Here is a 26816-nt window from a genome sequence, read left to right on the forward strand (position 1 = left end):
TATGTGTAATACTTACAGTACAAATACATGTGAAGCACTGAAGTATTAAAAAGTTGGCGTATTTTGCTAAACTGATTGCATTGCATTGCTTGAAACAACCACTGTCATTAGACCACTTCAGCCTGCGTTCCCACATTAGGCTGCTGTTTGTATGCAGGTGGTGATCTGTGCATTGATCAGACTTGATAGCAGCTGATTTCACACTGGAAAATGTATTGTGAATAAAATGGTTTGAGGTACTCAATCTCATAGGCTGGTGAATAGAATATTTTAGCAGCACCATTTATCATTTAACTTTTTGCTTCACTAACTAGTCATTATTTTGGCCCTGTTCTCTCTCTCAGTCTCTCTATTTCTCTGATGTCCAATTAAATCTCTTTCTTCTTCATTTCTCTGCTGCTCTCAGAGGGCTGTCTGGAGGACAATGCAACACAGTGTAAGCTTTCCATTCCTCCTCTTACATTCACAATGTCATGTGTCTCGTGGTGTTTTAATCAACCTGCCAATAGTGCTTCACTTTGCCACATTATTCAGAATTGATATTGATTGCTTGTTTGTGGCATGTCTGCTTTATTTTTACTTAGTATTTTTGTTTCTTGGTAACTTGGTAACTACACTGAAACTATGAACAGCTGAAACCAATATTTACAATTGTGTTTTTCTGCCTCTAACATGGGTTATATTGGCAGAAAGATGGTTCAGCTGTCAGAACTTGCCCTACAGCGTTGGATGGCTTTCTCTTTGGGTTTCCTATATTGTGTTTCTACTGCTGCTCTGCTTGATCGGAGGCTTTAAATTATTTGTTTGTATTGTAGGTTTTATTTACATTAACCCTGTTGCGACCCTTTTATGCATGAGTATCCCCCATTGTTTTTCCTTGTGTTGTGCATGACTTTTTGTATTCCTTGTATAGGTGTAGACGAGCTGAGCAAATTAATTGAGTCTATCATCTATCATCCAGGAAAATCTGAAAGACTTAAAGAACTGCAAAATTGTTGATATATGCAGCTACAGCTACAGCTACTGTATAGTACTTAATCTAGCTGCTGTAGCAAACCGTGACTCAGTCTGTTACATAAGTTCAAGTTTAATATTCTTTGTGTTTTTTTAGCACTTACATATAGAAGTTAAATATGCATGTATTAGGTATGTCTTATAGCACCTTTTGGTAACAAAATTCTGGAAAGGTAACAATACTTGATTTTTTTTTCAGTACAGAAGGCAGCATTAGGGCTGCGTACAGTTGTCAAAAAACTGATCCTTGGATACTAATTGATGCTAAATATTACTATTGGATCAAATACTCATTTGCAATATTAACAGTGCCATCTTCACAGAGCCCCTCATAACGCTAGCAGCTAAACACCTGAATAGAACAAGCTTGGCGAAGCTTAAAGGCTGACATTTCAGTCTTTATCAAGAATTTTGAGACAATGTTGAAGTATTTGAGTTATTTTGAATGCTTACCTGTCTGACACACATATTGCAGTTAGCCGATGGAAATATTACCCACATTATCCTCCTGTTTGCTGTTATTGTTGAGGTAGCAGCTAGCGGCTATGGCTAATAATAACATGACAACATTAATCTTGGAGCTCGGCAGTAAATGTTATCAGTTCTACTGGTCTGTAATATTAATATTCACATAACGGGATAATGTAGTTATTTGTGTATAGAAAGTGATATATTACCCTTAAAGTCCTGATTTACTAATAATGCAGATTGAAGGTGAGAGCAGTCTACCAGCATCTAGACAGAAACAGTGTAAAGTTCCTTGATAACCTCATTTAATTAGCAATGAAATATAGTGCCAAGAACCACAGGAAATATGCATTCTTTAAAATATGCCTGTTAATTTTATCTTTTTTTTTTCCTCCATTGTGAAAAATGGTTTGGAGTAGCAAGTATTTTTCTGGGGATCGGTACCGAGTTTGAAATTCTAATATCATGACAACCCTAGTGTGCACACTGTACTGCATGAAAGGCATTGATTGTAATGAATTAATTATTTATCCCTTGGCTGTCACAGGGTGACAGGCGGCGTGCACTCCTGACAGGTCTCTGTGTTTGCTAACACAAAGAGACAGACAACTATTAACACTCACATTTACACCTGTGGCCAATTTAGAATCACTAATTAACTAACAAGCATGCCTTTGGACTGTAGGAGAAAACCCGAGTAATCATAAAGAATATGTAAACTCTTTCTAAATAATTGTGATAGTAATGTCTTCCAAAAGTCTTCAAACTCTTGAAGTCTTCAAACCTTCAGCATTTGAAGGTCTTTGTGCTTTCGATTGGAAGGTGAAATGTCTGAGTCCTTTGTTCGCTTCTCTCTCACACTCTGGATGTGATTACGGTCTGATTTGTAAAAGCAGCTGCTGATTTCATAATCAGTGTCTGGGACTGACTTCAGCACACATTCAAGTCAAGGAATGGTCAAAAGGTGCAGTTTAGTGGCACAGTCTTTCTTCAATTGTCTGTGGTATTTAAAGTAAAAGCGGTGAGCTTTACAAACTCACACCAAAACACTAAAGAACTAAAATATTGACGTTAAGGCCCAAGGCATTATAAATGCTGAATTAGTGCTACGATATATATTGAGTACTCCACTATCTGCCTCACTCTGAATGGTTTTAAGCTGAAAGCTTAACTCGGTGGTTCAGACTGTCAAAGTCCTAACAGCTGAGCACACATCTGTCCTGGCTTACATATACAAATACAGCTACTGGTAAAAACACTGCCTTTTTGAGCTGATGGCTAGCGTGTTCTTTTTTTTTTTCTTTGAAGCTTAATTGGGGTTTAACTGAATCCTAATTTACTGATAATGCATGATATATATGAATGGTGTGGCCATAGCGTGCTTTCAGTGAAATCTGTCTTCCTGAATGACTCATTCATTACTGGAACTGAATGAACTCTTTGTAATTCAAAGAAGGTCTCCTCTCACACTGAGCAAGGGCAGTTTTACCGTCTTGCTTATATATATTGGGTCCTCTGCCTGAGAGCTTGAGGGACCTTGGATGAGCTCAGATGTTGTTCCTGGTATCTGCTGGAGCCACTCGCCTAGCTTGGAGGTCACTTTACTGAGTGCTCCGAATACCACTAGGACTACTGTTCTTCCTGATGTTGCTGTCATTCATTATCGCTACATCTATCACTACGGCCGTCTTCCTCTGCTTGTCTACTACTATCTCCGGTTGGTTAGCCATCACCAGTTTGTCCGTCTGTATCTGGAAGTCTCACAGGATCCTGTAAACTATGCTGGCCACTTGGTTATGGCGTTCCATGCATGCCCTGCCTGCTAGCATCTTGCACCATGCTGTTATGTGCTGGATTGTCTCAGGGGCATCTTTACACAGCCTGCACCTGGGGTCTTGCCTGGTGTGATAGACCCCAGGACCACCGTGCAAGGGCCTGTCCTTCCATGACGGTTCCTCCTCTCGCTCCTCGTCTTTCTTGGGTTTCTGCTGCGTTAGGTATTCACTAAACACATGGTCAGTTGTCCCTATCTTCCTGATGTACTCGTGGATGTTCATTGTCTAATCCTGGACTGTGGTACTGACACTCACTAGACCTCGGCTTCCTTCCTTCCGCTTAGCATACAGTCTCAGGGTGCTGGATTTGGTTGAAACCTTCATGCATTGTAAGGAGTTTCCTCTTCTTGATGTCAGTGGCTTCTGTCTTCTTCTTTGGCAAGCGTATTATCCCAGCAGGATACCTGACCACTGGCAGGGTGAAGGTGTTGATAGCCTGGATGTTGTTCTTGCCATTCAGCTGACTCCTCTTCATTTAGTGTTGCGCTAAATCCTTTTGTTCAGTATACACAGCAGTATTTGAGCATATAATCAACCATGTGTTCCATGTTCAGATTCAAGAGGATGCTGATGGTGTGTTCCATGCATATGTAGTATTTCTATTCTGTTTTTATTTTGACATATGTCTGATAGCATAATTCTGACAGAAGTTACTTTGTTCTCTGTCTGCTTAGCGTTGCTGACCCGGCATTAATGTCAGTGCCTCCATTCTACAAACGCTCACCAAAAAAAATAAATAAATATAAAACAATGATGGATGTTAGATGATTCAGTTGTTGATTTATTCGACTAAATTCTAACTATTTTGAGTCTCCCTAATGGGTTGTTTATTGTTGTGCACTGTTGAAATGGGGATGCAGTTGAAAAGAAAGTAAATCAGTCATTAGCAGTGGCCAGGCCTTTCTCCATGCTCCATTTCACATTCTTTTAGCAGAGTGCCTGGGCCAGGAAACGATCTGGCAAATGGCATTTTTCTCAGGAAGGAAAAAGTGTTAAATAAATGATCACTGTTTTATTTCTTAATCAATCACGGTAATCCAGTGCTGAAAGGCATCAACCTATATGTACTTTATTGTGCAACTGTTACATAGGCACAGTATACTGAAAGAATGGAGGGATTTATAGAGATTTAGCTGAACACACTGTCAATGTGAATGCATGAAAAGAGTCGATCTGAGCATCCCTCAGCTTCTGAATGGCAGCCGGCATCACTATTCCCACATGAAAGTTTCTTTCTGCCAGAATAATCAGTCATATAGAAATCACTCCGCCCAGTGCAATTGTAGACACAACTGCCAATTATGACCGATGGTAGCAGAGCCAAATTGGGTAAATCCATGAGTCATGCCATAAAATGGATCGAGTTACAGCCCTAATGAAATTCTGGCATGTAATGCAGATCTGTTCTCTACAGTTTTTCTCTTTAATAGCCTGTGCAGATCAGCAGGCAAAAAAGAACAAGTGTTAAGACCAGTTAATCTCACTGGCATGCTAATTCGGAAAACTGGGCATGCTGAGCTAATGTTTTAGAAGCAGTAACAACCAAAGGGCTTGAGTGCTTTGGGGTTTCTAAACTCTATTTTAGATTATGCTGACAGAAATCTGGGGAAAAGAATCTCAGCAGTGTCTTGACTCAGTTTCTTTTTTTAAACAGAACAGAAAGCGCTATAGTTTAGCCACTTAAGAGCGTGTGATTCTCTCTATACGTGTGTTTAAAGGGAGACATTATGTATCCATGTCTGTAGTCTGCAGAGTGATATCTTGAGTTAATTTGAGTTCACTTAATGCATTTTTTCACACAGATGGTCACACATGTTATTAACTCAAAGGATCTGAGAGATAAAAAGTAAAATCCACTGATAAATTCATCTCTATTTTGTACATGGGGTGAAACCACACAAGTGCAGAAGATTTTCTGTCTTAGTGGGTCTGTTTTCACGTACAGAAAGCACTCCTCAGTTTAAATTAAACTAAAGACTGAGATGGAAAACCTTTAGCCAGTCCAGCACCTCACCAGGCCTATTTTAAATATTCATATAATACTTATTATTAACAAAGAATTTACAATAATGGGATGGTATGAGCTGGTTGTCTCAGGACTACCCTCTATGGCTATGTAGAGGGCAATGAATTTAACTGTCCAGAGGTAATTCTGTCTGTCAAAAGTGATGAAAATCTGACAGTGACTGATGTGTAATCAGCCATGCTCGCTCAACAGAAACCTGTCTCACAAAATGAATTAGAATTAATGAACATGGACAGACACAACAGATCAATGTGGCCACCTTCTAACTCCTTTGTGTTTAAAGTCAGCTTCATTACTTTGTTTTCCATTGCACCAGTTCCTTTGCTTCAACACGCTTAATTTGGTATAGCTTTCTCTTTCATTTCATGTATCCTTTAAGTTTTATGTCTTGCTTCGTTCTTATGCTAAGCCCAATTGAGCAATTGCCCAATGATGTCTGCATGCTTCACATTAAGCAGCCTTTTTTTCCAATACTTTTTCACTTTGCCAACTTAGCAGAGCGCACACTAAATGATGCATCACTGATCGTGTATTAAGCGGTGAAATATTTTCCTCCACTGTGGTGGTTTTGCGCTTTTTAATGTTCCCATTTTCACAAAAACACACAAATGAGTAAAAATATATTTCACTATAATATTGAAAGAACGACTAGCTCGCAGGACTCTCTGTCAGTGCGCTTGTTCTGCCGCCGAAGGAGGAAAGAACGAAGCTAGACACCTATTGTGGTGGACAGCTGGTTGGGAAATGTGCACAGTATGGTGCGTGCTGCAGGGAGATACTCCAGTAAATTACAAAACCATGGTGATGTTTTGTTGTTTGCTGGTTTCCAGCTACTCTGCCTGGGTTATTTGCAAGCTCTTCTGGGCTTTCTCTGCTCTCTGTTCTGGGAGCTCCTTACAAATCTTTCACTGCAGTGCAAGAGCACCGTATGATTTTCTACTGACAAAACCAGCAGAGTTCAAAATTCTTTGACATAGATGGCGTGAAATCTTCTGTCAGATTTCAAGTTTCACCCAAGAAGTAGAATGAGATCAGTGACACTCTTTCAAATCCAGACATGAGACATATGTGGACTTTGTTTCAGAGTTCATAAATCTGGCTGAGACGAGCAAAAATTGGTGTTCTTACATAGTTCTTACAAGAAATGCACAATGAAAAAACAAACAACAACAGCTGTGCTTAGTTAACAGGCTGCTTCTACTTCTGGTACTCCTGATTTTTAAAGCAGGGATAACACTATATTAGGTTTCCCACAATTCAACAATGAATGAATAAATGATCTAGATAGATAGATAGATAGATAGATATATATATATATATAGAGAGAGAGAGAGAGAGAGAGAGAGAGAGACCCTGTTAACCAATTTTTATTGTTAATCATCCAAATGGCATAATGGCAAACCACCAACAAGCTTCTTCTGATTCTTTCCTTTGTTTACTCATCACTGTGCACGGCTTTAAAATCCAGGCCTCCTTTCCATCACCGCTGTGGTTTTGTTTTCTATATTGCTCGTGTGCTGTTATATCAAATGCTTCAATACATTTGATGCTGTATTTTTCATGGTTGAACACATTTTGCTGCTGGCACAAAGTTTATAGCTGACAACAATGTTCTTTGCATTTTTTACTGGAGGGAAATCACGATAAAACCTGTTGTCTCCTTCTCTGCCTTTTTGTCATGCTGTATCCTTCATCTAGCTCACCTCCCATGTGTGCATGCCATCACAAGATTGCATTCCTTGGACAAAAACAAATGTCAGTCTGGCATGCTATTTGGATTAGTTAATGTAACATAAGAACACACAATAATTGATAATACGTGATACTGATGAGACATTGTCCAACTCTTGATATCTCTCCCTTGCATATGATCTAAATGGATATGGACAAACCAGCTTATTCAGCATGCTGCTACATATACATAAAGTATACTGTACACTTTCGGTCTGCTGATTAATTAACTAGTCACAATACTCTGTCGTTTAACAGTGATGGAAAATTACTTTGTAATCTAACATCTGTCCTCCCATTATTCATGGCCAGTGCCGTCAAAGAAGCGAAATGTCCATGACGTAAACAGTGATCTATCATACATCATTTATTCACTATCTCGCCACAGTAATGAAGAAAGCTCAGCCTTTCTTGTTTTCATCTTCAGTTTCAGTGTAAACGAGAATTTCCCATCTCAAGCTAAATTTGGGCCCAGACTGCTCAGCTAAACCTGGCTGCTTTACCCTCTGAGCAGTTTGTGTGTATATGCCGCCAGAAAGGCGCAGCATTTATTGGAATCTGCCTCGGCTCTAGCATCTCTTCTCATCATCAGGCTGTTTAGCCCACTACTGTTTCCCTTGACATTGTGTGGTTATCACTCCTGCCTAAAGGTAGAAGGTGTTTACCTTGATTTAGCGCCGCAGAGCCTTGTGAGCTTAACTCATCTACATAGGCTGGCAGGCAAGCTGAAATAAACCAATGTGGCCAAGAAAATCCTATTTAGAGCATTATTCAAAGCACTGAATCACAAAATGCAGGGCCATTGTGTTTGAAGTAAGCTAACCCAATTGCTGTGAGCATAACAAGGAAGTGACCATTTGTGTTGGTTCTCTTTGGAGATTTTCTGACTTTTTCAAAGCCCATCTTTGCTATGCTTTATATAATTTAAATCCCCCGGTGCAGACGGGTTCAAGCCACAATACCATTAGCCGGTTCCTGGTGGTGTCCATGTGACCTAGAAACTCCAAGACTTTAAGTGATCCTGCAGGATATCTTTGCATATTTATGAAGGTTACATAACACATTTTTGGTGAAGATTGGTCAATGCACATATTCTTTCCAGCGGTATCTGTTCTTTTTATGTGATGCTTTTTATTGGTGATTGAAGTTTACTCCAAGATGATTAAATTTTTCTTTGTTCAATGTGTTCATAGTGTTTAAGTACTGATACAATGATATTTGTTCATAACTGGTCAGTTAAAGCTAGATGGTGGCTATTTGTGGGTGTGTGTTAAATCTCGCTCTAAATTTGTGCCCCACTGCAAACAGGCTGTTTTATGTACTTGTAGTTGTTAAAGTATGACATTACAATAGCTTTTTAGGCTAGTATACAGCTCTCTTTTACTTCCAGTGATCCAGACTTGGTGTGGTTTTAAACAACAGTTCCCCAAACTTTCTGAAGGTCTTTCAAAGTTTTTCTTTGGACATGGCCTGTTTTTTTATTCATTTTCAGTCCAGTCTTTGTACCTGACCGTTTTTAGAGGAAGAGCTACTCAATACTTACTTATGAGTCATGAAACATATAAAAGGTATCTAACTCAAGGGATGAACCAGTTTTACATCTACACATAGCAGAAAATTACCAAAGACTCAGTTTTAAATTGTAACTTTAGGCACATAGGGGTTTTTTTTAATCTTGAAAAAATGCAAAATTTAAATATAGCACAGTATGACAGGCATAAAATAGTCCCTAAGTCTCTAAGTGCTATTAGGTAAACTCGTGGAATATCATGGCATGGTGTGTAGTGGTTCTCCAGGTCTCTCCAGAGCAGGGACCTCAACATCATTGAAGCAGTGTGGGATCATCTTGCTAGAGAACAGAACAAAAGGCAGCCAACATCCAAAGAAGTCCTTCAAGAAGCCTGGAGAACTACTGAAGGCTGCTTACAGAAATTAAAAGAAAGTTTGTTTAAGTGAGTTCAGGCTCTATTGAAGAATTACAAAATAATGACTTTCAGTCTTGTTAGAACAGTTTGAAATGCTGCATTTCCATTTATGTTTGCATATGTTTCAGTACCGCTGCACATATTTCTCATTTTTTATACAAGATATAAAGGAATAAGGTGAGACATGATTTTAAGATTCTGGTTCGTGCATGAGCCATTATAAGAATAATTCCAATAGATGATTTAAATGATCAAGGCGCCCTCTCTTGAACCAAGGTGTTTAACAGCTGAGCCGGCTTTCCCCGATGATCAGTCAGCACCAGCATAATCCGCATTATAAATTCATTCCTTTTTATTAATCTTAGTTTCTGCGGGAAGTGCATTGATAAAGGGGCTTTCCCCCCCTACATCAAGGTGTTTGCTTTTATTTAAAGTTGCCTGCCTTGAGAGTTTAAAATATGCAAGAGATTTGAACTAATTTATTCCATGAAGTTAGTGTAGTAACTTTATGTTACAGAGAAGCATCTGTTTATAAAGCCCCCTCCTCCAAATGGTAGGTTTACCCTTGGGATGGGACACAAAACCAGCTGTGTATGAAACTTCCATCTGTGCTTACATTAGTCAGGTCACGGTTTGTTTAACATGAATGTGCTGTACTAAAGCTGCTCAGTATCTGCGTCATTTGAGGTCTGTTTTTTCTGTTTCACAGTAACATGAATTAAGCACTTTCCAGTATAAATATCAGAAATATACCTAGAAATAGATTACATTAAAGTTTTATATTAAAGTAGTCATTATGAGATTTATGGAGTCAGGTAATATTGAGACGTATTTACTTCATTAAAACAAATTAACAAATTATTTATTTTAAAGTATTTATGTAATCTGGGTTGTTTTAGTGTTATATCATACTATACTGGTCTTTTTTTAAGGAAATACAGGAACACAAATCAGAAAGCTTCTAGCAGTTCACAGGTGCATTGTAAACACATATCCGGTATTATTGTGGTGGAACAAGCCTGTTTAGTCTGTAATCTCCTGCTGCTGCATCTGCTATGGCTTTAATTGTTTAGACACAACAGGGTTTTTTACCTGGACTTTTTCCTGCTATGAAATTTCAATACTTTTATATTTACAGCTGTTAAAACAGCCACCCACAATGTTTCTTTAAAAAAAAAAAAAGGGCATCCATGTGGATGATATCTTGTTATCTTGTGTATTTTCTCCCACTGAAGCTAAATGTTTGAGAACATTTACGTCAACAATAAGATCTAACAGATGTTACAGTTAATACAAAGTAAGCTGAGCATTTTTGTGTAAGAGAATTATCGCACATATAATTACAGAAATAACAAGTGTACACAAACACGCGCACAAGGCTGTTAAAAATGACAATGGCTACTGCATAAAGCTGTTGTCATGGGGATAAGTTGCAAACTGCATGCTAACTATCGCTTGCTGCCTGTTGCAGGAATTAACAGATGTGTGGGAGATTTCATTACGCTTACAGAGCCTCTGCTAATTGTGTAATTAGCTGTATACATAATCAGGAAGAGGATCAAAATATTACATTAACACGTTCACCTGTTGTGAAAGTCACAGCACTGGTAACTGGGATGTTTAGCTTATTTAGAAATGACCTGACTTTAACAGCCACGGGAACATTTTAAAAATCTAATGATGAGCTATGTCTGAAATCCATATTTATACTAAATTCATCAAAGTCCTTGGGTTTACAGCCCCAAGGTAATACAGGGTTATTTCAACTCTGATGGCACAACACTTCAGGTAGATGCTGCATTAAAAGTTTAGATGACATCTGAAGGAGAATTCTTGTCTTAAATTCCTGAAAACTGCTGCTCTTCTCATCTTGCTAGAATCCTGTTTCCATAAAGAAGCACTACTGATCAGAGGCTTCAGTTCCACATAACCTGACATCTGTTTGTAGTAACTGCTCTTTCTGTTTAAATTTTTAAAAAAAAATGAACAACACAGATGCTTCTAGGCCCTCTTAGTCCTGCAGCAGCAAGGATGGACTCTCCTCTGCTTTCTGTTCCCCTCTCAAAGTCCGACTTCAAAACATGTTTAAAATTCTCCATGTAATGGCCAGATACTTATAGGACGTTGAGCTCTTAGATACCTTTATTTGGAATTGTTGAATTCTTGCCATAGCTCGAGCCAGTTGGCCTGTCCATACCTTGGCTAGTATCCAAGCATCTTCACTATTCAAGCCATAGGTTCTGATTGTCGGTGACTGCACAGATTTTTGTTTTTGCTCTGGCCATTTACTCGGGACCCTAGTGCCAATCAGTTTTTTGACTGGTAATTCAATAAGGAATGACCATTTGAAAGAACAAGATGATTTATTGAAGCACAGTGTTTGAGTCATAAACATTTTAGTGATTAGGCTCAGATGAATTTGACAGGTTCCAACAGTGGTAGGAAGTAGGACAGGACCCCCCAGAATCTAGATGCTGGCAGTGGTGGTTATCAAGCAGATGGGAACTTGGATGAGTGACCAGGATGAGGTGGAGATGGGGAGGAGGCAGGCTGAGAGACTGAGAGGCAGAATGAGAATAGATTTAAAGCATGCAAAACTAAGGCTCAGTTCTCACTGAAGAAAAAATGATTGGGCCACGGTGATGACGACAGAAGTGAGGCAGAAGTGATTTAAATAATAGACCAGAGGTCCGGACGTCCAGGAATCCAGGCAGAGGAGCAAACACAGGTCTTACTCATTGAACTTCTGCATAAGCTTCATTATCACTATCAGTAAACAAACCAATGCAAAGCATTAACTCTGACTGCTACGTTCAATTTACCATGCCTAACTCATTCAATTAAATGAATTATTAAATAGCCCTAATAAATATTTGTAGGGGGTGTTTGCATGGAGCCCATAGGCTTGAAACCTGTTGTAAATGATTGTTTTCTAAAGTTAAATATTTATGACAAAATAAGCAATAATGATAATTACATGCAAACCTGTGCGTGTGTTGTGTTGATCAGATTTGATTAAGGGCAGCCCGGCGACGGAAGCCAGAACATCACAACATTTGCACACATTTGCATTCATATTGTCTAATTTGGGTTGGTGCATAGAAGTAAATGATATCGTGTTTTTTTTAAATGAGTGAACCCTTGGACAATTAAGAAAAACTCTCAGGTGAAATAACTAAAACGTTCGCATTTTTGGGCATGATTGTGTGCCCATACAACTCAAACTGTACTAAACTAAGGAACTGGTTGAGAACATGTGCTCTGAAGACAAAGAAGGTATTATATTTAGCATTGAACATCCAGGAAATCATCATGTGTGACTTTGTGTGAGCCGGACTGATTACTGTTTCCTTGTTAAGGTGGAGGATTTCTAGATTGTCTCTATAGTTGCAGCCAGACGTCTCACTGCATCTACAATGTGCAAACACATTATCTCAATTTTAGCCTTCTGACACAGGCTCGCTCTGAAAATCTGTATTGATTTTAGTTCTATTGAAACTAGTTAAAGCACGATCCGGGCTTATAAATCAACATGAGCCCAAACAGACCGTGAGATCATCTTGCAAAGCCCAATATGAATGTGTCGTATTGGGCATCTGATAAAGGGACACTGCCGCTGCAAAGTGAAAGCGGAGGAGTGCCTCAGCATCCTCTTTTATTAAAAATGATCTTTTTAAACAGTCATGTAGTCAATTTTCTCTAATTTCACTGTTTTACCATGTAGTGTTCATATGGGCTCTTTTTTAAAAGGCATTCATGTTTTACTTTGTTGGTTTTTCTTATTTATTCCTCATAAAATTGCTTGTTGTGTGAGTCATTTGGAATGAGGGACAAACTGGTGCTGTGTGTTTTGATTGCGATTGATGCTTTCTTCTCAAACAGAGTGACTCATGGTGAATCACAGTGGTTTTTTTGTGAAATCGATTAAGATTGGCTTTGTTAATGGTGCATGTGTGTGCTTGGGAAGGGAATAACACTTGTTAACAGAGAAGGCAGGGAGGAAGCAGGGGCCGGTCCCTTTGTTTAATCTGTGCTTCGGTGAGCTATAAGTCTGCTTCCCGTCTGTATACAGCACTTCATCGTGACAAGCAGGCACATATTAGCAGAAATATTGGCACTTACTTATAGCGCTGATCATATTTCAGGGCTATATGCATGTGATATGCTGAGACAACAAACTCAACACAACAAACAAAAACTGTTTAAGAAGGTTGTACTGCTCTACTCTACTCTACTACTACAGACAGTTCTGTGGCTGAAATTTGGAATTGAAGCTGGTGGATCTGACCTGTGAAAGCCCTAATTAAAATTACTGGACCTGAATTAACATGCATTGCTGGAGTTTGCCCTGCTTGCTGCATGCGCCGAATGCTCATAAGGCACTCGACACCACTTCCAGGATTCAGCAAAACCAGAGGAAGGCAGATTGGAATTAAGCTTTGTTTGTATAAAAGATTTAATGGAATAGAGGTCCTGTTTGACATTTGGTGTAACCTTGTGATGTTGATGTGGCATTATTGTTAGTAGTAGATTTGAAAAAAATCACCCTGAGATCCTGATGTTAAAGTATAGTTATATTTAACCCTTTAAGCTCATTTCCAGTTTTTTAAAAATTAAACTGTTTACCTTAAAATTAAAGCATTTTATCCATCTTAATGTTGCATCATCACACCTGGTAGTTTGGTGTTGAGGTTATTGGTCCCTCTCTACAAGCTGCCAGTTAAGGCAGACGTTTGTGGAGGCACTACAAATTTGACCTATGTGAGGAGGATAATTCATTGATTATTAATGATGACAAACAGTCCTCTCAGTGCAGGATTAGGTCAGACTTTCAAGGTGAATATAGGCACTGGAGCCTTTGCTTGGTGGCTAATAATAAATTTACAGGGCTTTACCTTGAACTATAAAGAGCCTTGATGTATCAGCATTGATGGTGCCTTTTCAAATAACAAGTCAGATAGTTCCTCTCCTCTTTGGTCTGCAGGACATTGGCATCCATGTTTTCCAGAAACAATTTGAAATTTCAGTTTGTCGGACCACAGAACAGTTTTTGCCTCAGCTTTAGCACGGAGAAGATGATGGAGTTAATAGTGTTTCCAGATCGCATTCAAGTGTTGTTTCTTCTTTGCATGATAGAGCTTTAACCTGCATTTGTGGATGGCACAGTACAGCATTGCAGGCAACAATTTCTGGAAGAGTTTATGAGCCCATGCATAAATTTCCATGCCCAGTTTAAATAAGCTCATTCCTGTTTTTAATGCAGTGTGGCCTGAAGGCTTTAAAATCTCAGGCTTCCAATACTGATTCTGGCCTTGTTTCTTGCGCACAGAGATTTCTCCTGACTCCCATAATGCTCTGAAGCTTTTCTGTGCTGTTGATGGTGAAATATTTTTGACAATTTTAAGGTTTTTTTTTTTATTGTTCTACAATTTCTAGATAAATGCAGGTTAATGAACTCCTGCCCATCTTTACTCCTGAGAAACTCTCTAAGATCCTCTTTTTAAACCCGATCATGTTTCTGACTTGTTGCCTATTAACTGTAGTTAGTTGCAAAATGTTTTTGCAGGTGCTTCTTTTTAGTACCACTTTCTTTTCCAGCATTTTGCTTCCCTATGTGTTGTGTGTTGAGTTAACTGTGGCTAACAACACAACATCACAAATGTGAGTTAGTTTCTTCTGATTTTCTTAAAAATTAAGCATGGTCTCATTTAAGTTAAAAGTTGTGACTTTATGAAATAATTACATCCAATTCACATTTCACTTGTTACATGTAATAACTTAAGATGTCAAATATAAGAACTGTCATGGTTGGCTGCGTGGCAGGCAGGCAGGAGTGGTGGACCCAAAATGCAGGACTCTTAGGAAACGAGGTTTAAACTGAAAATGCAGCTTTATTGCTGAAACAAAACTTCAACATAAAATAAAACTCACAAAAGCAAACAAAACTCTAAACTGAGGTCCAGGAGGACTGGAAATCATGAACACACAGCAAGTTGAGGGTACGACGCAACAGGGAGCACAGGAAAACACAGGGCTTAAATACACAGGGGAGTAATAGGAAATGGGCAACAGGAGGGAGACACAGCTGGGAGAAATTAGGCTAACGAGACAGGAGAGAGGTAAAACTGAACGCATTGACATGAGACATGAACTTTCAGAATAAAACAGGAAACTAACAGACACAGAGAACCAGACAGGACACTGAACTTGGCAGGCAGACTCACGAGCAGACACAGTGACAGAGGGAACACAGGCAGGCATGAAACAAACACACTAACACATAGCAAACCTAAACAAAAGACAAGGCAGAATACACAAGAATATAGAAGAATATAAAGAAACACAAAACACCGAGTCCTCAGACTCAGGACCATGACAAGAACCAGTGTTGCACCAGGAAGTGCGGTCTCCATGCAGCTAAATGAACACCTCTCAAATAGGTGTTAATTTAAAAATAAATAAATAGACCTTAAACATGATAACCTTGATGAAATATTACAGAATTGCTAATTGTGTTATACCCCAGCTATTATCAGTTTATGCCTAATCACTGCATGTAGAAGCAAACTGCATCACTCTTGTCAGTGATGTAGTTTTGAACCTACCAGTGATATTATCAGTTATTTAAAGGGTTTTTTAAAGCAGCGCAGCAGTAACCTCTGGGCTCCCAGTGAGACGGAGAGAAATGCAGAAGGTTCAGCAGCATCTAATCTTGCAGCTGCAGCATAGATGTGTGGTGAAAGCAGCAGCTATTCTAGCTGGAGTCAAACTCACTGCCATAGGCACTCATATAAAGACTCATGGTTAGATTTTTGTCTTCACAATTTGCCCTTAGTACGCTGTGTGTTTGTGTGCTTATGTGTGTATGTTTGCAGTTATTTATTCATGAACGAGTGTTTGTTTACTGCCGTATTTGTGCAGTTGAAATGACTGTACTGAACTGAACTGTTACTGAACTTTAGACATTGTTTATGTACACCGTACATCGAGTTATACAGATGGAAAACTCTGAATTAAACTTCCATAAGCTTTCACTTCACAATGAATCATAAATGGATTTATTTACTTATATGTGTACATTGGAATGATCCTTCCTTCCTTTCTCCAGTTCACCTGAAATGCTCCTGCTTGCAGATGCTTAGCTGTCAGAATGGACCGTATCAATATCGCATTACTGTTGTTAAATTTTAAAGTTTGAGCAAAAATAACCAAGCACATTGTGATCTGGTCCATATTGTTTTGTTAGTGCCAGGACGCTGTGGGCTATTGTGAATCAGAGCCACACTAGCATGTGTTAAACCTAACCAGCTTTGGTGTCTCCATGACAGGATTACCACATCAAATATGAGGGCAGTCTCCTGCAGTGGCATCCTGTTGGTACAGGCCCTTTCATGTCCTGTTAAGACCCGAGGCTTCACTGTATACACTTCTCTCAAATCCCCAGTGTAACAAGGACATTACGAGTGTGTGTGTGTGTGTGTGTGTTCACACTTGCACATGAATACACATGTGTCCCCTCATGAGTTTGTGAGACAGACAGACAGATAGATACATTTTGGGTTATCCAAATGAAAAGAACTGAACATGCACAAGCACCTAGCACACTGAAAACAAACACGTCACCAGACAAATAGATCTGGTGTTTTGGTTACTTACAGTTTTCATGTATTTCAGAGTAGTGTTTTTCATGATTCTCAGAATCCTGATGCCGAGGACGCTGGATGCTTTAATACACTTTGGGTGATTATGTGTTATTCTGGAAGAAAAGAAAAAGGCACGCAGAAGCTAGCCGAGCAACATAAAAAAAGATGCTACAGTATAAAGCAGGTCTGGTGTTTTGCTGATTGATGTCAGTTTTCTGGGAAGAAAAAAAAAATACTCACCAGCGTAAGTTCCCTTAAAAGTAGACCTGGGCATTGTTCATCCACGTGCAACATCCAGCCCATTTGCTGTCCCTGACCAGCCATGTTTGGACGATGGGAAATTAGAAGTCAGACATAAATAAGTACATAAGTACATATCACATTGATGACTCGGCATCAGAAAATGGCTTACTGCATTTTTGCCCCTGTTTTTTAAAACAAAGTCATAATTCAACGTCCATGGTTTCTAGACTTCATTCAGTCAATGGCAAGCTGCCAGTTAATTTTTGAGTATTAAAAACAAGTATTTTAATTAAAATTGTCTAATTACGTTTAAACCTCACAAAGTGGCAGATTGCATAGAAAGTATAATGTCTGTAATTTCGAAATAGTTTAAAAAAAATTTCATTTTAACTGAATCTTTATCTTTTATTTAAAATCCACTGTCATGTGGTACAGAGGCAAATTATTAAGAAAAAAGTGGACCTAGCATCCTAACTGCACATACTTAATGAAAATTCTCCGTATTAAGAAGAGATGAGCTCACACGTTGCAGCAGGTAGGGTCATGCCAATACTGAAGGTTATCCTTCCACAAAGGCTTTTCTTTATTCCCCTTCCTGCATCCCCTTTAGATAAGGGAACACAGTGATGCTCAGCACTATCTCCTATACTAAACAACAAGCACAGAGGCTGTCCTTGAGACCTCCACAGAGGTAAAATAGAAGATGGTCCAACATTATGTTCTACCCTGACACATTCAGACCTCCCAAAAATAGTGAAACCTCACCAGACAGATGTGTTCAGTCAAACAAAAAAATCTAGAACAAGTAAATGATGGATAAAGTGCTGGGTTCCATACCAAGAAACACTATGCAGTGCTTATATGCATGGAAAAATGTCTTTGAGTGATCCAGAAGAGTAGAAAAGTTATACGTAGTACAGGAAATGAATTTACCATACCTTTATGTTGCATTTCACAGCATGCACACCCTATGAAGCAGTATACATGATTCAAGTTCAAGCAGTCTCAGTGTATTTACTGTCAGATCATATATGTTTATGAAAATAAACATATATCAGCACCAAAACATAGCGTAAAATCTTTCTTTAAGAACAGGATAAAAATACAGGACAAAAAAACCCATTGAGAAATGGAGGGACTGCAGTGTTAACTGTATGTGGGAAACTTGAACTTATAGACAACTGTTAGAACTAGTAAAAATGCAAAATACTGATTAGAATTCTGCAGTGTGATTATAGCGGACAATGCTAATGCTAATTCAGTGGGTAGAGCGTCTCGGTGAAGGTTCGTTTTAAGCAACAGCAGCTGTGAGATGCAGATGTGTTACACTGTTAAATATCTGTCATAACAACTAGTAAGTTATCATATTTTAGACCCCCCTCAAGAACATCAGAGTTACACTGTATGAGGTATTTAGTCTGTGCAGCTGTGGCTTTGCTGAATGTTACTGTGGCCTGGAGCCAAAGCCAAGATAAAGAAACGTTGCTGCTCACTGGGTTATTACCTCAGGCTCGGTAGATATGACCTGATAGCTGCTCTAGTCTCTCAGCTCTCTCTCTTTCTCATCCAGTCTCACACAAAAAGCCACATCTTGCAAAAACAACATTTTCTAGTTCTAACTCACAAAGTGTGTCTGTGATAGACAGCTGAAACATATAAGGCAGTTTTTTTGTATACATATGAAACAAACAGCTGCTGCACAACCTTAGATTATTGCTATTATTTTTATTATTCACAGAACTTAAACTGTGGATCCCAAAATTCATCTGTCTGCACTGACGTAAGTGCAAATATAAGCACACTATTATGTGAGCCTGGCATAACTAGTGTACTATATACAGCAGCTACCTCGTGTTGCCTAGCCTCAAGAGCGTCAGAGCATTTAATTCCCTAAATACAATATAATTTTTTTATTAAGCCTGCAGGCTACATTGCCTCTTTTTCTTATGAGATTACAGTCTGGTCACAGAGAAGCAATGTAACTGACTATAACCAAGCTAAAGTCTGCTAGCAGTATTTTTCATTTAGCTGAAAAATGTAAAAGGTTTCATGTAAGAATTAAATTGGATTCACAAATAAATAGTTTATACATTAAAAAGTGTTTTTGACTGTATCAAAGTTGCAAAATAGCAGCTTGAAGAAACACTCACAACTCTAACATTGTTTCTAGCTGTTTTTAGACCCTTCAGTCATGTCATGTGATCTCCACTCCAGCCTAATTTTGCAAAATTGTCATGAAGATAAGTCTTTTAAAGGAAATACTGAGTCACCACTCATTTCTTTATATTGTGCTTGGAAAATGAGAAATAGATGAAGTGATTTCTTGATGCATGTGTAAACATATATGGGGAAAAAGCAAAATGCAAAGCTACAAGCTACAAGCAGCTACAAAAAGAAAGTTATAGCTTGCGTTCAAGACCTTGAAAAGGACAAAATCATTGACCGCCTTACATACATACATACATTGCATACCCACTACGGAGGCAGTGGAGACTGTCAGAAAACGACTACAAGAAGACAGCTCCTTGGTAGACAGGACCAACTTCACACCTGATCAGATTTGCTCACTGTTAGACCTCTGCCTTACCACAACATATTTCAAATACAACGAGGGCTTCTACAGACAAAAACATGGCTGTGCCATGGGCTCCCCCGTGTCACCGATTGAAGCCAACCTTTACATGGAGGAAGTGGAAAGGAAGGCTCTTGGCTCTTTCAAAGGGAGAGTAACCAGCCACTGGTACAGATATGTAGACGACAGCTGGGTCAAAATCAAAACACAAGAAGTGGAATCCTTCACTGCGCACGTTAACGCTGTGGATAAAAACATCAAGTTCACCAGGGAAGACACAAAGGATAACTGTTTGCCTTTCTTGGACTGCGCTGTGCACATTGAAGAGAATGGAAACCTCAACATTGAAGTTTACCGAAAGCCCACACACACGGACCAGTACCTCCTCTTTGACTCCCATCACCCTCTGGAACACAAACTTGGAGTAATCAGGACCCTACACCACTGGGCAGAACATGTTCCCTCTAAGCCTGAAGGAAAAAAGAAGGAACACACACATGTAAACGAAGCACTCAAAACATGCGGTTATCCTAATTGGGCGTTTATAAAGTCAGCAAAGAGGCACAGAAAAGAAGATCAGACACCAGTGAGGGAGGATAAGAAAGACAGACGCAACAACATTGTCATCCCCTATGTAGCATGTATCAGAAAAACTCAGGAGAGTTTTCTCCAAGCATGACATCCCGGTGCATTTCAGACCCAGCAACACACTCAGACAAAAACTGGTTCACCCAAAAGACAAAACTCCAAAACACAGACTTAACAATGTGGTGTATGCTATACAGTGCAGCGAGGAATGCCCAGACCTCTACATTGGAGAGACCAAACAGCCACTTCACAAGCGCATGGCACAACATAGAAGAGCCACCTCCACAGGACAAGATTCAGCTGTCCATCTGCATCTTAAGGATAAAGGACACTCTTTCGAGGATGCAAATGTTCACATTTTGGACAGAGAGGACAGATGGTTTGAAAGAGGAGTGAAAGAAGCCATTTATGTCCACTGTGAACGACCATCTTTGAACAGAGGTGGTGGTTTATGACACCAACTGTCTGCCATCTATAATCCAGTTTTGAGATCCCTTCCCAGACGCCTTAACACCCACTCACATCCTGGGCCATCTGACCTCAGGAAATCGCATGACAGGGTGGGGCCAGGTTTCACAATGAGCTCACCCTAAACCCTGGCTGATTGTGACCCACACCCGTTTTCACACCTTGGCTCATGTGATTAGGTAGAGGATCATCAGGGGATCCTTTTGTCCCTCTTTGGGGGGATACTCCCACTAGGTTTAAATCTGGGACTCCCCACCATTTGACCTTAGAACTGAAGAAGCTTCTCGGATGAGAGGTGAAACGTCTTCAAGCAACTTAAAGAAGTCTAGATGCTTTTCTTTCCAAGCTCCTTAGACTACGATGACCTGGATGACTGAGAACCTTCACAGACAAAAGGCAAAGAAACAGAGTTTGCACAATTTTACGAGCCTGAAAGTCAATATTTTGTATGACGACTTTATTCTTCAACACAGCCTGAACTCTCAGGCAGTTAATTTAGGCATTGTTGTTTCTTCAAACAGTCCTCAGGAATAGTTCTCCAGGCTTCTTGTAGGACATTCAAAGCTTTTCTTCGGATGTTGGCTGCCTTTTGTCCTGTTTTTTGTCAAGATGACCACACTCATCATTAATCCCATGATTTCAATAATGGAAAGTTCTCTGTGGAGGCCAAACCATTACTGATAGTGTTTCATTGGGATTTTTTATATTTTTATTTTGGCAGTATGCTATGCTAAAAAGTGAAACTGTTGCTAATCAAACACTTTCCAGTTAATATTGGATGGTGGATCTAAAATCTAATGTTACCTTTCTGCATTCGTGACAAGATCCCCAACACGACTAACTAAAGTTCACCCCCGAACCATGACAGAGCCTCCACCGTGTTTAACAGATGACTTTATAAACTTGCTGTTGTACTTCTCTCCTCACCTCCAGGTGACAATTTGAGCCCAAAAATTCAAATTTGGATCATCACTCCATAAGACCTGCTGCCACTGATGCCAAGTTCTTGTATAATTTAGTGTATCTCAACCTTTTCTTCCTGTGTACTTCCTCTGAGACCATCTCTGAGGCGTCACTGAACAATAGACAGATCGGTTGAGAGGCCATTTCTCTAGTCCTGTATTAGGTTGTTGCAGGATTTTGTTCTCTTTCTTAAGAACATCGGTCTCAGATGCTGTTCATCTGCTGTAGGTTGTTTTTTGGGCCTGCCACTTCTTCTTTTGTCCTCCACTTGTGCAGTTTTCTCAATTTGTTATGGACACACTGCAGACCACACCAAGATATGCCAAGTTTTCAGCTAAGAACTCTTTGGGCATCAGCTTGTTGGTACAAAAATACTATTTTATGCCTGTCAAACAGTGTTTTCTTTGGATTTTTTTAAACTAAAGAAATGGGAACAAATGATATACTTTGCTGCCTAAAGATACAAAAAAATTGGTTCTTTGCTAAGTTGTCTGTTATGCGTCAACACATACATTTCATCCCTAGAGTTAGGTACCTTTATGCCTGAATGATTCATGGGTCATTGTTAAGTGGCTTAACAAATCAAACCCTGTGAAAAAAGCCAGGTATGAAAATGAGTAAAAAATAAGGCAATGTCCAAGTAAGAAAGCCCGGCGAACTACAGCTTACAATCACACCAAGCCTGGCTCAAAACATACAGACAGGAGGACTGTCTAATACAGTACACTGGCAGTGTTTAGGATTTCATCCACCCAGTATTCATTTGCAATTTGTCATCATTTCTATAGTTGGCCTAAAGGTAAAGAAGGCCCACTCACTTGCTTTTTCTGGAGCTTTCACCTTTATCGCATGCTGTATGTTGTATCATTACTGAGCTCGTGTTAGTAGATTCACTTGTCACATGACCAGACTCCATCTGTTCATGAAGCTTTACCAGAGAGAGAAGGTTGTTAGCATGTGTCAGTCACAGTTCACTAGTTGATTCATGGAGCTGAATTATAGAGGAGTACAAAATAAGTAATTCTCCTTATTGGTTTGTTTCTACCATATTACTGTGCCTGGACTGTAATACGTCTATCAACCACTGTTTCAGCTGTCTGATGTAAAGGTTCCAGTGAAGGCAGTCACTCCTGACTGAGCAGTCATTATTAATATCACAGGGTTTACCTCTAAAGTTGAAATATATGCGTTTGTATACTTTGGCAACTCCGTTTGAATATAACTAAGATTAAGAAGAGACGTTTTGGGTATTGCATTCGATAACATGATGGTTTTTTTAGAAATATATGGCTGTAAATTGTATGAGACAGATATTTTGCAGTCTATGCTTTGAAGAGCCTCGAGGTATTCAGCAGCTGAAATTGGTTCAAGTCCAAAACAATTTTCAAAAAAAATGGCAACACTGTGAAAAGCAATAGAATTTCAAAGTGAAGGTTGTGACCCATCAACAATGTTTTTTATATATAAAATATATATTAACACGAACACACACAGACACACAGACACACACACACTCGCAGAGAATGAATGAACAAACATATCTAATACAGGCCTCAGTTTATGGTTTTCAATGTAGGCTCTAGTAGATAGACAATGTGTTTAAACTAATCGTGCACAATTGCCCATGTCTTCATTTTAATGTTATACTTTGTTAAAGTTTTCTTTCTCTTGTACATTTGCCATTTTTTAGCCATATTTCCCAGCACTAATGCTCAGGTCGCCTGCTGTGAGCAGCTCTCTGGAGATCATCACACAGTATCTCCATACTGAGTTGAGGTCTGAGCTCCTAAAAATGATTTTTCTTTGTTTAAAGACACTCTCTTGAAGCTTTACTTTGATGTTTAGTGTAATTATCTCACTGTTCTGCTGAACTTTATAACCACTCTGATATTCTTCTTTAAATACAGCAATGGTCTTGAGGACAAAGTTTTCTCTCAATATTGGAAAACTGACACAACTCCAAGACCACAAAGACGGAATCAGATCAAGATGCTTCATCTCACAGTGTAACAAATAGCAGTAAGAGTGGAATCAGTGCTTTTATCTAATTTTAAAACAGACAATTAATCAAATTTTCCGCTGCTCACAAAGGTTTAAATTTCATACTGCAAACTGTGCATCGTCTTGCTTTTTTACAAGAGCTAATTGTTATGTGCTCAAGGATCTGTGTGCTTCATCAACAAGCTAAACACAAAGACGTTTATGGACTTCTATACGAGTATAAATAATAAAGCAATATGTTACTCCATCTGTTAGGATTTAAAATAACTTGATTCCGTCTTCATGATTGTTACCAATTCTATAAAAATGACAAAAGCAACACAGTAGATTTCTGTCCATGATGAGTCCTTGTGGAGTTTTTTCCCCTGTTTCTCTGATCACACGCTCAAACTTCTTGCTGAGCCCAGATGGAATCGGTTGGGGGTGAACACTCATGCCAGATATCAAATTTGAAATCTCAAATCTGCCTTGTATGAATCACAGATGAACACAATATGGATGGAAGTGGATTCAAAACTAAATGGAATGAAAAAGAACTCCGGGTTGGTTGGAGTACTGGTCTCCTAATGGAATAAATTAAAAATAGGCTTGTGCAACATGACTGTTTAAAGTCACGACGTGCCTCACTCATGTGCAGAGAAGGAAATATTGAAGTGTTTTCTAAGTGTGTGTGTGTGTGTGTTTTTTCCATTTCTAGAAAAATGTCAGTCATATTTTTATCACAGTTTTATTATAAAAATTTATTTGGGTCTTTGTTTTCTTCAAATTACTTTTTTTAATCTGAAAACTCTGTCGAGACCTTTTAAACTTGTGGTTAGTACAGAAGTGATATTCATTCTAACCTAACCTAATTCAAGGTGTCATTCACACTAGTAAGCCTTAACTTGATTCACACTACTGTGCAAAAGTCTTTCCTTTATAGTTTGCTCATTTCTCTCATTTTTGCTTTACAGGAGCCAAACTTTGCTGTAGTTTTTAAGGAGCTCTTGAGCAACAGAGATTTTTCATATTCTGAATTTACAAAAATGTCAACATTAGTACAGTTTGACAGATATAAGGTAATATTTTGGTGATTCCCAAAGATCAATTTGCTGAAAACTTGGCACATGTCAGCGTAATGTGCAGTGTTTTTTTAAATTGGACAAGAAAGAAGGGAGAAGCCTGAAAACTATATACAGCAGGTGAACAGTATCTGAAAGTCATGCCCTTAAGAAATAGGGGAAAAAATCAACAAAGATACAGGACCCGAGAGATGCATCTGACCCTTCAGCTGATCCATCTACTGTTCTCTGAAGCCTCATCAGAAATGGTCTCAGTGGAAGGCTGGCTGTCAAGAAGCCCTTTATAAGGAAGGGAAAAGGGGAGGCTGAGGTGTGCTGAATTGCACAATACTGACTGAAAATCAGTGTCAAAGGGTCTTGTGTAGTGATGAATCCAAATTTGAACATTTTGCTTTAAATCATTGTCAATATGTATGGAGGAGGTCAGGTGAGAGCTCCAACAGCGAGTGTCTACAGCCATCTTTACAACACAGTGTAATGTCTGTCATGGAGTGAGGGAGCAGACCTTAATATTACTGAAGCAGTGTGGAACAAATATTAGAAATGTAATATAATTCTGCTCACTGTTTTGGCCCATGGCAGGTGATTGACATCAAAGAGAAACTCAAGGAGTCCAAAAGGTTCTGGTCCAACTTGCCAGATGACATCTGTGCCAAGGGCAAACTCACAGAGCCCGATGAGGAGCAGTGCTGGAACAGCCACACTAAGGGCAGGTGAGGACTTCTGGTACTCTTTATAAGCACAGCAAAGTCACACGTCTCTCCTGTTATCACATATTGCCTGCCAGGGATTAAAATAACCACACTCTGTTCAGAGATTATCGCTCGCTCTCTCTCTCTCTCTCTCTGTAAGTACAATGGGTTAGTACACTTATGGAGAACTTGTACAGTATATAATCCCTGAAGGCTGTAACACCCAGAGGAGAGAGGCGCTCCAACACTTCTTGTCACCGGCGTTCAGTTTGCAGTGTGAAGCTAAACCGTACAGTTGATTGGTCACTGTGTCGTGTCTGTAACAGTGAACCAGAGAAAATATATCAGCTCATCCCTTTAGCCCTCTCCAAGAAAGAAAATCAGCAGATGGTGCAATAAAAGACAATTGTTTGTGCCAGTAACATTTTTAAGCCCCACTCTAAATCTGGTGAGTAAATTGATAATAAAACATCAGTAACAGTCAAATTGCGTTAGAAGTGTGTAAAATCATTGGATTCTCTTCTTATTTGAAAACGGACTATGTCCAGCTCCGTTCACCTTTAAGTTATTAAATAAAATACAAAATGATTGGAGAAGATGATGAAGCACAGATTGCATCGCTGCAAAGCAGTTAAATAATTCTCGATTCACTAAGTTATAACAGACAAAACAGACATTTGTGTGCTTCGGGCATGTTAACAGCTCTCTGTGTGAAGTGCAACCACTCCCAACATGAAAGACCGTTAAGCCTGAATGCACTCCTGTGTTTTGTCTGATTTAAGCATCTGCCATCAGAAAGAACAGCTCTTGTAATTCTGTCTAATTTCACTTGGTCTACTTTGGGACTCAGCTTGTTGTCCCAAATCACATGCTGCATTTAAGAGATATGCCACATGTAAATTACCCATATGGAAGAGAAAAAGAAAAATCCTTGGTAAATAGTTATGTTTTCTACACATTATGTGTCTCGTGCTATGATCTACTAATTAAAGTGGCCATTTTCACCTTTATGTCATAAAACATGCGTAAAAGAACTGAGTGATTGTTACCTTCACGAATAAATGATTATATGAGATAAGCAGCCATGTGGAAAAGAAAGTTTTCACAGGACTATGAAGGAGGACTATACAGTTCTTTGAAATACTAATACACCAAGATTCAACTACCTGCAGTCGTAGTACTTTTAAGCACTTGTTTTCTGTATGTTCATGGTTGACCCATGACTGAAAGGTGTCCAGGGCCCTGTGGCAAATAAGAGAAGTCATGTTCGGTCTTTTCTAACTGCAGTGTTAATAACTTTAACTTTTAACATGCTAATTGAGGCCTGTAGAGTCAGAGAGGTAGCTCTTGGATTTTCTGTTTATTTCTCTGAGAATTGCTCGGTCTGACATTGGGGTGAATTTCCTGGGGGTTTCCACTCCTGGGAATATTGTGGCATTGTTTTAACCTACCATCAAACTGCCAAACTTCTGCTCTTATAGAGGTGCTCACGCTTGCTGTTGATCAGTAAGTAAATTTGGTTTCTGGTTGCCCTCTAAATCCCTATGGAAACAGTAACAGTGTACTTAGTTTTTAACAGGACTTCA

At 39.1% G+C, this 26816-nt stretch overlaps 1 protein-coding gene across 2 annotated transcripts in view; it reads left to right on the forward strand.

Annotated features, from left to right (window-relative positions):
• Window positions 1-26816, forward strand: part of LOC102798074 (glypican-6-like) — a 143942-nt gene that overhangs the window by 108549 nt on the left and 8577 nt on the right. Inside the window, exons 7-8 of one of the 2 annotated variants that reach the window (XM_006780324.2) lie at window positions 407-436; window positions 25121-25251. In XM_006780324.2, coding sequence (XP_006780387.1) covers window positions 407-436; window positions 25121-25251 — 161 coding nt within the window. The remainder of the gene's footprint in view (window positions 1-406; window positions 437-25120; window positions 25252-26816) is intronic. The other variant, XM_006780325.2, reaches the window with a different exon arrangement.

Source organism: Neolamprologus brichardi, chromosome 1, assembly GCF_056152115.1.
Source record: "Neolamprologus brichardi isolate AB-2024 chromosome 1, ASM5615211v1, whole genome shotgun sequence".
NCBI lineage: Eukaryota > Metazoa > Chordata > Actinopteri > Cichliformes > Cichlidae > Neolamprologus > Neolamprologus brichardi.